We start from the raw sequence: 14739 nt of genomic DNA, 5'->3' as shown, positions 1-14739 counted from the left end.
GCAGGTCCGTCCCTGCAGTGCGGGCACTGACCCGCTGTTAGCCTGGTCTCACGGTCACTCAGGAAAGGCCTATGTGGAGGGCTGGTGGGTGCAGGCACACCAGGTGGCTGCTGGGGCTCAAGACCACCAGAAGGCCCTTCTGAACCTCGTGAGGGACCTGAACTGGACGAAGCCCTAGGTCTGCATGCCAAGTGACGGGAGGGCGAGGAGGGGAGCAGACTGGGTTCAGGAAGGGCGGGACATAGGTGGCCATGAATCACTTCCTCTCCGAGAACTTCCTCTTCCCTCTTCCCCCAAGCGCTCCTGGACCTCAGCCCCGGCAGGCTCTGGGCCAGGCAGCCTAACCGCCAGGCCCCTGCCACCTGCCTGCCTCCACAGCGCCCCGTCTGGACCCCGGGCCATCACCCTCGCCTGTGGCCAGCATCACCCGCAGTGTTTGCCAAGGCCTCCCTCATCCACAAGTGCAACACTGACTTCGTGCAAAACATCCCAGATCGCACGATTCTGAGCTACACGCCTACCTGGGCCTCTCCCTAAACAGTTCAGTGGGCCGCTTCTAATTTTCCCTAATACACTTTGAAGACTTGTGTATTCTTACAATAAAAATGTTCGCCTCCACACCACCAAGTCATCTACCTGGCAAACAGGCCGAGGACCTCCCAGCCTCACACACACAGGCCCGCCACTGCAGCCCTGCGGTCACCCAGCCCAGCCTCCCCATCTCCCCCACCCTCCTGGAAACCAGCAGCTCGGGCTTCCATAACTGACCACTTCCCACTTCTGACCTTCCTTCTGTCCGGACTGCTTTGTTCTCACGGCTCATCCTCAGCCAAGTATAGATGATCCACAAGTGACCAGTAATGGCCTTCTGAGTTCTGCACTGAGAAGGATGATTAAGGGGAAAGGGATGACCCCGTTTTCTTACCCCCTAAAACAAGCAGGCTGGGAAGAATGGCTGAGCCCGCCTGGTCTGGGGAGACGCCCCTACCGGCTTGGCTTAGAGGAAAAGCTTCTTGGCCGCCAGCCTCCCGCGTTAACAAACACACAGCCTTGCACAAAACAAACTTTATTGAGGAAGGAGGCCGGTGGGAGGAATGAGTGTAGTTAGAAATCCGGGATGCCCCTCCCAGCTCGGTCACCACCGTGAGTCCTCTGGAGCCTCGAAGAGCATCTGTCCATTGAGACTGCACAGGGAGGCATCCTTCCAGCTCCAACACCCGGCAGTGCTAGAACACTCGTGACTGAAGGCGATGTGGTCACACAGGAAGGACTGACTGCAAAAGCCGTTTACAAGGGATTGCACACAGCGGTCACCTCCGAACAGCAGGTCCAATTCCCAACCAACTGGCAGGCGGAGTCTCATGGGCTCACTCAAAAGACGCAGGCTCTTGGCAGAAGTGGCCCAGGAAGCGTGGTCTGTACCCAACAGGCAGGCCTCCCAGGGCCACCTGGGGAACATCCAAGGCCAGTGGGGAAAGGCCACCTTGGACCCAGCAGAAGGCTGAGGCAGGAAGCAGAGGACCCTTCAAGGGGCACAACGGCCCAGGAAAAAGCAGATGGGATCACGTAACCATGACGTTTCACTGCACACACGTCATCAACACACTTAACTGTTTTAAAACAACTGCACTGGTCATCAGCTAAATAGTTTCCATCCTCCCACCCCCTTCAAATGAAGCCGTCCCCAGAATGGAGACCCTTGACCAGGCTAGTACTGCTTCCCGCACCCCAAGTCCTGTCTTTTGTCTGGACCATCCTTGTCTGTCCAAAAGCCAGCTTTAAAGGGTTCGCTTCCCCGCGTTGACAAATGGATTCCTGACTACATACAAGCCACATATTTCAGACATATTACCCATTTCTATCTTTAATCACAACGAAAGCCAAACCAAACCACAGCAAAGAAAATCCTAAAGATTTGTTTACTGGGACTATCTCCCAAGGTTCGTGGTGCCAGCAGCAAAGCAAACAGCCGGCCCCTGGCTGAGAACTTGAGTTATTTAAAAGCAAAGACTCCGAAGCATTTCTTCATAGCTGTTTTCAAGAAAACACCTTCATTACAGGTGTGTTTCTCCTTCCACGTTTGACTTTACCAGGCTGTCAGAGTGCAAGCTACCTCTTTTCCGGATGGATCAGGAAAAAGGTCTGTTTTTAAACAAACACTCTCCCCTCTCCACATTCCCTTCTCCCACCCCCACCCACCCACCAGCTAAATGACAGGAGGCTGAGTCACAGTCACTCAGCCTTAGGGCAGATGGAATTCAGGGTCTAGAATTCAGCTCTCTGCATGCGTTCCCAGGTGCAGGGCTATGGGCCCCTGGAAAAACTTTTCCTGACGCCCAGCGGTGACACCCCCTGCTGCAAAGGCACCTAAGACCTCCACAAGGCCCTCTGCATCCTCCCCACCCAGCCCCCGCAAGTCAGGTCCCCTGGAACCAACCAAGCCCAGAATCAAAGAAGCCAGCTCTGCCCAAGGGCCAAGGAGACACTAGAAGGGGCGCTGGGGTGGAAATTCATGCTGGGAAAACGGGGCCCAGGTCACCACTCAGAGGAATGTTGAGCCTCCAACTCCAGGGAAAGGGGAACAAGGGACTCTGTGGACCGGAGAAATATCGGCTGACCCACCCCCGGGGGAGGGTAGGCCCCTCACTCAGCCACCAGCCGGGAGCACCTCTCCTTGTTCAATGCTTTTAATACTTTGTAGATGGTGAGGTTGTTGTGATGGTCAGAGACTGTGCTGGCGGCCAAGGCACCCCTGTGCCTGCCCGACACCCCTTCTTCCAGGAAATACTTGAAAGGGACTGTGCTCCCTCCCCTTGGAAGCTGTGTCTCGGGCAGCAGAATAGATTCTCCAGTCTCATCTCCGCCTCCCCCCCGAGTCTCCCACCAGCTGGGAAGAAGGGGTGCTTCTGGCGTCTCCTAAGAGCTGACGACGTGGCCAGACCAGGTCTCGTGCTTGGTGCCCGGAACCAGGTGAGTGATGACCACCTCCACGGCCTGCAGCTTCTCGTTCTTGGGTGGGATGGAACACATCTTGTAGGTAACCTCATCGCCTTCCATGGGTACGTACTCCCCTTCCACACTGCAAGGGGGGGAAGCACTCAGCACCCAGCACTCCTTAAAGCCCTACATAGCGCAATGCCCAGGACACACAGGACACAGCCCCCTGCTGGTTAGGGGCAACCCCTTTCTGAGGGCCTGCCCCTGTGCCCTGTCATCACAGGGAGCCACCATGCTCCAATGGCACCGCGCTGCCCCAGCCTCCAGTCGTGGCTCGGAGCCCCCGACCCAATCAGCTGCTTCTCCTGGGACTGGGATGCAGAGCTCCGCCCACTGGGGGTGCTCACACTTGATGTTAAGCATGGGTGCCCTAGGCCCTATGGACAGAAGAGCAGGGAGAGCCAGTCTGAGCCAGAAAAAGGATTGAGGAGGTCACACGGAGTTGAGAGATGGCCGGGGCGAGGGTGTTCTGAGCACCCACAGCACGCCCGCCCGCCCTGGTCCAGAAGTCCCAGGAACCAGGCTGCAATCCCTGCTCTTCAATTCCTCAGAAACCTGATGAGCCTGAGAAAGATTCTTTTGTGCTTAATTCCAGGAAGGGCCCTGGCCCTCGGGATCACCCCCTGGACGATTCCCTTACTTCCTACAAGACACGACTCACCATCCCACCCACAATGGGGAGGTGCCTGTCTTGACACTCCCTTGATGAGACCCCACGAATCCCCTTCCGGTCCTGAATGCCAGGGCCAGCCAGCTCCCCCAGACCTGGTTCGCCTTGACTGAAGACTCACATAGCAAATGGAGCCTCCCTTTTTGACCTGGCCACCAGGACGCTCAGGAATCAATGTGAGCCTCTTTCTGCCTGCCGCTTAATCGGGCTCGCAACATCGCCATCTTTCCCATGTGCCCCATGTTTTCCTAACTTCTTTTCATGCTGCCCTGTGTATGTATATCCTTGTAAACTACAGAATTCGTTTCTGGAAAGAGGCGATACACACCCACGTATGCACTCACACACACACACAGTGTACTCCTCTAGCCTCTCTCTTGGGTCCACACTGTACAGGGGACCTACGTAAGACCTACGTGCAAGTATGTGGGGGTGGCGGGGTGAAGAAAGGATAATTCTTCCATCAAGGCAGACATTTGCCATAGGGCCCTATTTCCTAAAACATGACTCCTATATACAGGGTGGGCAAAAGTGGGCTTACAGTTGTTTGTATGGAAAATGATACAATAGTTAATAAATCATAATAAAAGAAGAAACTGTGTCGTGTGCACACAGCTGTAAACCTACTTTTGCCCTACCCCGTACTGCCAGGCCCACTGTGCAGAGCAGGCCTGTCCCACACACTGAAACAGGAGATCAGGGGCCGAAGCACGAGGCAGAGGTGGGGGCAGCTCAGGTCCCCACACGACTGCAGGCTACCCCGCAGACCGGAAGTGAAACACGGGCTGCAGGAGCAGGACACGGGGCCTAGGATGCGCGGGCCCCACCCGGGGCCCTTCAAGGCCTTCCAGACACTCAGGAAGGAAGGACGTCAGTGAGCAAGTGACTAGAGAAAGGGTCTAGCGCCAAACTTCCTGGATCAGAGGGGCCAGGCAGCCCCCAGCCTCATCAGGCCACTTCCTGCATCCTGAAGGTCAGGCAGGAAACCGCTCTGAGGCCAAACACGGCTCCCCCAGCCCACGGGGCGCCCCTCCCGACCCTCAGACACAGGCGGGCACTCAGCCACCCCAATGGTTCTCAGCTCTCTCCCTCTCCCTCTCCCCCCCCCTCTCTCACACACACACACAGACACAGAGGCAGACTGCCACCTGCAACGTCAAACACACCAGCACCCCCATGTGCAGCATCTCAACCCCGCCCCTGAGCACAGCCACCCCAGGTCACACATGCCTGGCCTCACCCACCCAGCACCCAGCACCCTCACACGCTCTCCCTGCCCTGAGGAACCAACCAGTGGCCAGCCCAGCCCAGCCCGGCCCGCCCAGGACAGCCAACTCACTCGGAGATGTGCAGGAAGATATCGGGGCCACCATCGGCCGGGGTGATGAAGCCGTGGCCCTTGGAGCGACAGAAGCACTTGCAGACGCCTTTGTAGACGGGGCCCTGGGAGGCCCGCACCGTCCTGACAGGAAGGGGAGAGTGAGAGGCCCCCGCGCCCATCCCAGCGCCTGCCCACAGCTGTACCCTGGGAGCCCGGGCCAGGGCCACCACACACAGCCGTCTGGGAGCCATTCACACAGAATCCAGTAACAGTGACTCTCTGGATGACCTTGGCAAATTTTCTCAGGATCAGTTTCTCCATTTTGAAAAGAGGACATTAGACTAACAGCTCTCTTTGCTTTGCTGACGACAAATTATTAACCACAGCAGCAGGTGCCATGCGCTGGGCCTGAGGTTGGCCTCTGCCAGGTACCAACCGTGCGGGTCTTTGCAGCATCGTGGCAACCCAGCTACTGTCCCCATTTTGCAGCTGAGGAAGTTGAGGTCTCAAAAGGGAAAAGGTTTGTGTGCAATTAAAGGCCAATGATTTAAGACCCCGGTGACTGCCCTCCTGTGGTGACCTCCCTCCCCCATCCCCAGCTCACAACAGGCCTGAGGAGTTCACAAGGCACCTTCCCAGTTTCTCACCCTGACCCCAACCCCGTCTCCCCATTTGACAAACTGAGCCACAGAGGTGGCCAGTCTCTGGAAGCCACTCAAGACTCACGCGGAGAAAGTCCTCGTCCGGCGAGTGGGCAGCGGGCTGGGGACCACGTTGCCCCGGAGAGGAGACGGGGAGCGGTGGCGGGCCCGTTGGGTGTCCAGCAGCCCGACCGAGGCCTGGTGGGTGGGGGGCTGTGATGCCGGAGGACGTTCAGATGACATGGCTGACCTGGCGGGAGACGGGGCTCTCAGGGGCTCACACCTTGCAAGGGGGGCCCCCAGATACATCCCCACGCCCACGCAGGGGAGTGTGCCATCTGAGACTCATTCCCCGTGCCATGGGATGCAGGCTCGAGCTCCCTCAGCGAGGAGGTCACGGTCCTTTCTCTACAAACATGCTGGCCCGCCCAGCTGGGTTCCGAAGCAGAAGGGGCCTCCCTCTATCACAGCTGCGCTTGGAAATGCCAGTTCGTACCCATGACAAGGACATCATGGGTCCCCTGTGTGTCCCCAGTGCCCAGCACAGCCCTGGGACACTTAGTAAGGGCTTGTGAAAGGAAGAGGGAAGGAGGCAAGCAGGGCAGGCCGGTGCTGGCGTTCAGGCCAGCTGCCTAGATCAGAACCCCAGCCACTCAGAAACACTTCCTGACCCTGCCAGGCGCCAGGGGTTAGGGAAGGGGCGGCAAAGGGGGAGGGGGGGACAGCACGGTATTCCTTTAGGAAACTCTGGGACCCAGATCAAAGACTCAGACACCAAGTCTGGGTGCCCGTCTCAGCCTGCAGCAAGGGGCATTTCAAAGGGAGCATCTCCACCAGGCCCCTTACAAAGACCCAGGGCTGCAAGTGAATTTCCACCGTCTGGAAAGCCAGGCTGCGACATATCAAATTACCTTGGTGAATGGTGATCCCCTAACTCGCATCAAGGGGGGTGGGAGTCAGAGCCAGCTGCAGGGTGGAGGGGAGTGGACTCCACAGTGGCTGCCTTGCTCTAGAAGTTTTGCCAAGATCAGCACGTGGCTGTGGTACCCAAGAAACACCAAATTGTGACCATAAAGGCGCCTTCTCTAACACGGCCTTGGCACAAGGTGGAGAGGAACGAGCAAAGGCCGGGAGCTGGAGGGCCTTGGGCAAGTCCTTTCCGCTCTCTGGGATCAGCACCCTCTCAGCAGAGCGGGGCAGCTGAGTGAGCTCACTTAGACCTGCTCAGGGCTTCTAACTGGACACGAGGTGACACGGAGGAGCCTGCGCTCAGACCTCACCCAAGTTCACACGGGGACAGAAGCAGCCGCAGTGGGCTTTATGTGCCTCAGCTGGGGTTTTCAAATTTAAAATACGAGCTATATTTTAAACATCCCAGGAACCTGCCCCAAACTCCAGATTTCCAGCTACTCATGAAAAAGTTTACCTGCTCTGACAATCCTGAACCCCGATTTTCAGTCTACATCACCAGCAACATCCCTTCTGTCTGTCCCCAACCCAAACCACCCATGATCAGGCCTGATCCCTCCCCTCAAAACACAAAATCTCTCCCCGACATTCCCCACCACCACCCCCAGCAGTCCCTTGTCAGATGTGTTCTGTCTGGCTGGGAAGGGAGAGAGACGACAGCTGGCCTTCTGGACGAAGTGACATAGCTACCTCCTGACCCTTCTCTCAGCTGCAGCTGCAGCCAGCGTCTGGGAAGACCCCACCTCAAAAAGGCCCTGGCAGCTCGGCTGGGGGTCAGGGCTCCAGCATGACCCACCAGCACAGGTCATAGAGTCCTGGAATGTTCCAACACATGGGGTTCTGGGAAGGGGGGCGCCCGGGGGAAGGAGAGGGGAGAGAGGAGAAGGGGAGAAGGAGAGAGGAGAGAGGGGAGAGAGGAGAGGGGAGAGGGGAGAGGGGAGAGGGGAGAGGGGAGAGGGGAGAGGGGAGAGGGGAGAGGGGAGAGGGGAGAGGGGAGAGGGGAGAAGGGGAGAAGGGGAGAAGGGGAGAGGGGAGAGGGGAGAAGGGGAGAGGGGAGAAGGGGAGAGGGGGAGAAGGGAGAGGGGAGAGGGGAGAAGGGAGACGGGAGAGGCCCTACCCCACCCCACCCCCGCCCAGGCTTTTCAGGACAGCAGGTGGAACCACAGAGGCTCAGGGAGACCAGGGCCAGGTGGAAAACTGCCCTTCCCACTTTTTCCCATAATCTCCCTCCTGTTCTCTGGAGTCAGGCGCATCTGACTTCAAATCCCACCACTTGCCAGCTGTGTGATCTTGGGCAAGTTACTTAATCTCTCTGGACCTCATTTTCCACGTCTGGGAAATGGAGATGGTAAGAGCCCTGACTTCACACCATGATCCTAACATTGAAACGAAATAATACGCGCTGAGCACTCAGCATACCATCCGCCCAGAACAAGTGAGCTGTCACTGTCAGCTATAATTGCTGTGTAACTGTCATCATAAAATCAACCAACAAATGTGTGCCCAGTGTCGGGTCCTGTTCATGGCTCTAGAGACACAGAGCAAAATTTGGAGCCAGAGAATAAACAGGTAAATCAATCTATGAACCAGATCATTACAGATTTCTAAAAGGGATGGTAAGATACACAGGAGATAAAAATAACAGGGTGGGGTTGCTTCCCTAATGAAGGTACAAGCTGGGCCCTGAACAATAACAGTCAATCATCTGAACAACAGAAGGAGGTTCTTCCAGGTAGGGGGAAATGCCTGTGCAAAGGCCCTGAGGTTGACAAGGGCCCGGGTGTGACTGATACCAGTAAAGAGACTATGTGGCTGGTGTGGGGGTAGAGTGGGTAAGAGACAGGAGGCGAGGTGAAAAGGAGGGCAGGGCCAGCTCAGGAAGCATTGGGCATCAGCACCATCGCCACGTGTCTTCCTTTCTTCACACCTATTTGTCTGTCTCCATTCCCCTTGCCATGCCCATCTCCCTCAGTTAATAAAGTAGGCCCAGGCCTGACCAGGCAGTGGCGCAGTGGATAGAGCGTCAGACTGGGATGCAGAGGACCCAGATTCAAGACCCCAAGGTCACCAGCTTGAACGGGGGCTCATCTGATGTGAGCAAAAAAAAAAAAAAAAAAAGCTCACCAGCTTGGACCCATAGTTACTGACTTGAGCAAGGGGTCTGCTGAAGGCCCACGGTCAAGGCATATATGAGAAAGCAATCAATGAACAGCTAAGATGTTGCAACGAAAAACTAACGATTGATGCTTCTCATCTCTCTCCATTCCTGTCTGTCCCTATCTATCCCTCTCTCTGTCTCTGTAATAAATAGATAGATAGATAGATAGATAGATAAAGTAGGCCCAGATTGGGGTCCCCTTCTCTCTCCACCCCAGCCCCCTCGACTCCCCCAGTGCGCTCAGTCCCTTAGAGATGCCAACAGGAGCCCAAGACCTTGTGGGGTAAGCAACTGAGGGCAGCAGGGTTCCTCTAGGGCCCCAGGGCCCAGCGCTGGGGCCGCCACGGAGCAGGGTTTTAGAGCCAGTCCAGGAATGACCAAGACCCCTTACCCAGCACCAGACCCAAAGCCCTGGCTGTGCTTACCGTGCCCTTGATGCGTGCTCAGTGCTCAGCGCCCAGCACTCACACTCACCTGGCCGTGGAAGAAACTGAAGCACTGACAGCACAGTGACTTAGCAAGAGGGGGTGGGGTGGGGGTGGCGGCCTGGGAGACCCAGGAGCCCTGCCCGCCTCTCATGGTCCATCTGAGCTGGGGCAGCTTGGAGCAGAAGGGCGCTGGAGCAGGCCTGGCCCAGGGCCGGCACCGCCTCCCCACCAAGGAGGAGTGGGAAAAATGGCCTGTGTGGGGGAGGCCTCTGTCAAGGTCAAGGTCCAGCTCTAAGGAAGAGAGCTGGGGGAGGGGTGAGCCAGTCACCCAGGAGGCCGCTAGGCCACCTGCCCCCCCCAGCGCATACACAGGTGGCAGGTGTAAGCAGCAGCTTAGCCCAGCCCCGCCCAGCCCCGCCCACAGGCTTCCCACTGGGTAAAGGCTCTCCTAGCACCACCAGCAGTGGCCTTGGAGCAGCCCTGGAAGAGGCAGGGCCACCCACCGTGAGGAACCAATTCCTGAAATCCGGAGGAGTTTGCAAACAGAGGCAGGAAGCTCAGGCTGCTGGCAAGAGGCTCAAGGCCACACGTGGGACAGGATTCTAACCCACACCTGGGCAGGGCTCTAGCCCACACCTGGGATGGCCTCTGGCCTGTAGCAAACTCAGGCCAGATACTGTGCGCGCGGGAGGCATGGCACAGTTGCTGACTATACACACGTTTGTGAACATGTGGGTGTCTGTGTGTGGTTGTGTCTGTGTGCTCATGATGGTACGGGTGTCTGTGCATGTGTGCTGTGTGTGCGTGCACAGGTGTGTGCTCACACAGAGCCCTCTCAACAAGTGTGCACGCACTGGCTTGTGGCCCAGGCTTGGCACTGCCAGTGTGCACACCAGCGGGCTAGGTGGAGCCTCAGCCTGACCCCAAGCACACAGGGCACCAGCACTGGCACCAAAGGACTTTGAAGAATGTGGCTTTCCATTTATTTATTTATTTTATTATCTTTTTTTTATTTAATTTTTTTTTTACAGGAATGGAGAGAGATGAGAAGTATCAACCATCAGTTTTTCATTGCGACACCTTAGTTGTTCATTGATTGCTTTCTCTTATGTGCCTTGACCGTGGGGCTACAGCAGACCGAGTAACCCCTTGCTCAAGCCAGTGACCTTGGGTCCAAGCTGGTGAGCTTTGCTCAAAGCAGACGAGCCCGCGCTCAAGCTGGCGACCTCGGGGTCTCGAACCTGGGTCTTCCGCATCCCAGTCCGCCGCTCTATCCACTGCGCCACCGCCTGGTCAGGCTGTGACCTTCCATTGAAACAAGAGTTACTGGACCACCCACCATGCACAGGAATGGAACACAGGACAGCAAAGTTCCTGTCCTGGAGCAGCTCACGTGCACAATCACCAGGACAAGAGCAGCACCCTGAGGCCAGGCAACGTTCTCAGCACTTCACACACCTCAGCTTACTCATCCTCATTTCACTGGCGGAAAAACCGAGGCACAAAGTGTCAAGTGACTTGCCCAGGTCCCACATGTAATAAATTGGTGAAACACACAGTATGTTCAGCAGTGAAAAAGCTAGGGCAAGCAAGCAGGCAGAGGAGGGAAGTGTGGGTGAGGGGCTCTATTTTTAAAGCAGGTGGTCCCAGGTGAGCAGCTGGCTATATACTACTTCTGACTTCAGCAACCTCAGGTTCTGAAAAGCGTCCAGCCAGGAGAGGGAACCCAGGGCCTAGAGGTGGGGAGGCCAGGAAGCCACTCCCACCCTGCCTGTCCCCAGGGAAGGGTGTGTTAGCAGGGCCTTTACCCTGGGAAAGGGTGGAGAAGGGGGCCTCAGCCCAAAATAGCCTGGGAATTTTCCACAGGCCATGCAGGTCCTCCTGGAAGATTGTGAGAGTCCACAGGGTCCAGTCTCGGGGCCTTCCAGACCCCTCCTCTATTCACCCACATATCTGGGGGCGGGACACTCTCGTTAATTCCACCTCCTGCCCTCTCAGCCTAAAAGCCACCAACCATATCAAGGGCAAGTGTGTCTTGGGTCAAGGAGCCAGTTGCTTACTCCAGGGAGGAGAGCTTTGGCAGTAGTATTGTCAGTCACTCACACTTTAGTGAAAGGGAGTTTGCAGTTCATTTACAAGGCTCCCTTCTTGGTATTCTTGGTAGCTTTCAGACCCTTGAAGGCACAAAGATAGGGGCACAAGAGCAGGGTTCAAGTTGGGAGCTTCGCTCTTAGCATGCTTCTCATCAAAGCCAAACCTCTCCCAGCCTATTTTTTATTTTTAAGCTCCTCATCCTGAAAAATGAGGGTGTCCTGAGCCTTCCATGGGTTTCTGGCTAGGGAAGGCCAGTGCCGGGCATCATGTTCAGACACTCCCGACCCCAGAGCCAAGCCCCTGCTGGCAGCTGAGGATGAGTACTAACCAGCCTGCCCAAAGGGGAGGGGATAAGGCAGCGGAGACCCAGTCATGGGGGGTGAGGGCAATGAAGGTGTGATGCCCACTGTCCACCCCACTTCTGTGTCAAGCTCTTTGCCAGCATTTACATACATTAACTAGATTCATGCCAACATAAGCAGCACAGAGGAGATCCTTCTGCCATCCGCATTGTACAGATAAGGAAACCAAGGCATGGGCAAGTCTAAGCCAGCTCTTCTCACCCTTCAGTCAACCCACAAGTCTCTTAGGATGGTCATAAAACACTCACTCTGATTCTGAAGCCTGTGAGCCTGCATTTCTAAGGCACTTCCAGGGAGAGGGAGACAGACGCTGCTGGGCCACTGAACACAGAGCAGGGCAGGTTACCGGACTTGCCCGCCTATCGGTCAGCCAGTACCAGAGGGTGGGAGGGAGACTGAGGGTGGTGTGGCGGTAGGGCTGAGGCTCTAGATGAGTCACAAAATTACCCTGGTGTACCGGGAATCCTGGCCTGCAAACTGAAGCAGGGACAGCCCTCCCCTGTCCCCTGTTCCCTGTCCCCCCCCCCCACCCGCCTCCAGCCCAGGGGAGCCCCAGCCTGGCAGAACTCGAGGCTGTGCAGGCCTAGCAGGGCAGGTCCGCTAAGGAAGGACAGAGCACTAGGCAGGACAGAGCGGGCCCAGGAAGCCAGAGAGGCCCACAGTAAACACCATTCCCCTCCACTGCTCTGGAATAGCCTGGCTCCAGGGGAGGAAGGGGGTGGAGTGGAGGGGGCTAAGGGAGGAAAAGGGAGCAGTGGGGTGCAGGGAGACCAGGGTAGAGGCCCAGGAGTCAAGGGAAGGGTGGGGAGTGTGGCCACATGGAGAGAAATAGAAACAGGGCAGGAAGGTGCACCCCCCCCCCAGGCAGATGAGAACAGGTGAGCCCAGTAGGCCTTAAACTGCTCTCTGGCCCCTGTCTACCCCTGGGGTCCGAGTGCTGGGAAGAGGTCCCCAGGACCAGTGTACTGGGAACCAGAGGTGGGTCCTCCAGCGCTGCCAACTGAGCCCCTCAGCCATTAGCACTCTTGCCCCCATCCCTCCCAGAGAGGGTAACCCAGTGCCCTGACGCCCTGGGACCCAGCACAGCCCAGTTCACGCTGACAGCCCCTTCTGGGAGCCCAAGCCCTTGTCAGTAACCAGAAGCCACCTCTGCACCCCCCGCACCCCCACGGCAAGCAGGCGGGTGTGCCATCCTTGCCTCCCCTGCACTGAGAGCAGGGCTGAGTTTCAGGCCCGACTCTGCTCTTCACTCCCTATGTGACCCCCGACAAGTGACCTCATTGCTCCATGCCTCAGCTTCCTCATCTGTCAAATGGGACAGTGACAGTGGCAGCCTCCCAGGCCCAGGGACATTGTGCAGACTTGGCAGTGCCAACTACAATAGGCTGGGTCAACAATAGTTAAGCTACTCGTGGCAGAACTATCAGGCACCCGGTTATCCAGAATGATCCCTCCCATTCCTGTCCCTGCTGATGGGACACAAACCAAATGCCCTGACTTTGCCATTCATCAGGACAAAGGAAAACCAAGGGAACCCACTCTCCACCCTACCCCCAGACCCCAGCATCCAACCTGGGCCCAGATTAGCTCATTGGGATCCCCAGCACTTACTCTATCCTGGGTCCATGACCCTGTCTTGCCCTGAAGGCGGCTCCTGGGCCAGTTGGGAGAAGGGGGAGGACAGAGAGGCCAGCAGTGAGAACCGAAGGATCCCAGGGAGGAGGGAAGCAGTAGAGGTAGGGAGACCCCTGGCCCGCAGGGCGGGGCAGAACCACTTCAGGTGTGGGCTAGTCTTCCAGGCAGAGGGCCTGAAGGGGCGCCCAGGGGGCGGGGTGCAGACCACAGAGAGAAGTGGGAAGTATCCATGTGGACGACAGAAAGCTCTGTTGAGAAGTTTGGCACTCTGACAACAATGGGGATATCAGTGGATAATTTTAAGCCTGGGGTTGATTTGAACCGATTGTTTTTACAAATTTCCCCTGGCGAACGGATTGGAGGGTGGTCAAGACTAGGAGCTAAGAGACTGAAAAATATCAAAATAGCGAGTAAAAAATGTTAAGAGTCGCTAACCCTTCGCCCCGCACTGGGTTAGCCATCTCCTTTCATTGTCACACATCACCTTACGGTAGGGAAAGATATATCCCCAGTCTACGGAGGGGAAACTGAGGCTCTGCGAGGCCTCCCAGTTTGCAATAAGACCCCCGCCTATGAGAACGGAGGCCCTGCCTGGGGCGGGCTGATGTGCGCTCCTCCCCACCCCAACGCACACATCCACTCCCACCCCTGAGAGGCGGTGCGGGTCAGGAGCTTCTTTTTTAAAAAAATCGAAGAACAGTTCATTTCCGGCCTGCAAACGGGCAGCCAGCGAGGCCAGCTGGGAGGGGGGTGCGGATGCGGGTGAAGTTTTCGGCTCCGCCTAGGGGCCCCCAACCGAGCGCAAACACACCAGGGAGCGCCCGGCGAGTCCTCCCTCCCTCAGGGACAGCCAATCGCGCGGCGCCAGGCCGGCTCCCCCACGGCCCGCGCCGGGCCTGGCCGAGGTCCTGCGCCGAAACCGCAGCTGGCGCGGCCGGCTCCACCTCCCGGCGCGGCGCCCCCCGCGTCCTGCCCGCCGCCCCGCGAGGCACCCCATCCACGCTCCGGCGCACCGACGGAAGCGAGGGGAGGGGAGAGGGTAGAGCACAGAGAACAGGTGGCCAGGCGGGAAGTGCGAACCGCCGTCCGCTTCCAAGCCCTCCGCTGTTGCCACACCCACCCTTCCCCGGGGAAGGAGGAGCGCTCTCCCCAAACAGGCCGCGGCGACCGGGATGTTTCTCGGAGCCCCGAGTCCCAGCCCGGAGCCCCCTGCCGGCGAGCTGGAAGACCCTGCACCAGGGGGTTGAACGGGGCAGCGGCGCAGAAGAGGCCGAGGTCCCATTGCGGCAGCGTCCAGGCCTCGGGTCGGGGCACCCCGCCACACCCATCCTGGGGTCTCCCGGAAGGTCCCTACCCGGCTATCCGCTCCGCTCCGCTCCGCCAGCTGCTTGGCTCCGTCTGCGAGAGCCAAGAAGCTGGGGAGGGGGCGTGGTCCGCGGGGTGGGCCCGCCGAGGACCCGCCCC

General features: G+C 57.7%; 1 protein-coding gene across 4 annotated transcripts; it reads right to left on the bottom strand.

Annotated features, from left to right (window-relative positions):
- Positions 1–2671: 2671 nt before the first annotated feature.
- Positions 2672–14725, bottom strand: CARHSP1 (calcium regulated heat stable protein 1). Of its 4 annotated transcripts, none has more exons than XM_066274913.1 (4): positions 14630–14725; positions 5715–5879; positions 5007–5129; positions 2672–3079 (listed from the first exon to the last, which is right to left on the bottom strand). In XM_066274913.1, exons 2-4 carry the CDS (start codon positions 5870–5872, stop codon positions 2917–2919), a joined length of 444 nt encoding a protein of 147 aa, XP_066131010.1. In that variant the 5' UTR covers positions 5873–5879; positions 14630–14725; the 3' UTR covers positions 2672–2916. The 4 variants fall into 4 exon arrangements, with proteins under 4 accessions (XP_066131010.1, XP_066131007.1, XP_066131009.1 ...); XM_066274910.1 differs by lacking the exon at positions 14630–14725 and adding an exon at positions 9231–9430; XM_066274912.1 differs by lacking the exon at positions 14630–14725 and adding an exon at positions 9182–9205.
- Between the last annotated feature and the right edge of the window lie 14 nt (positions 14726–14739).

Source organism: Saccopteryx bilineata, chromosome 4, assembly GCF_036850765.1.
Source record: "Saccopteryx bilineata isolate mSacBil1 chromosome 4, mSacBil1_pri_phased_curated, whole genome shotgun sequence".
NCBI classification, from domain to species: domain Eukaryota; kingdom Metazoa; phylum Chordata; class Mammalia; order Chiroptera; family Emballonuridae; genus Saccopteryx; species Saccopteryx bilineata.
The sequence above is the reverse complement of the archived record's forward strand: the minus strand, read 5'-3'. Positions and strand labels throughout refer to the sequence as shown.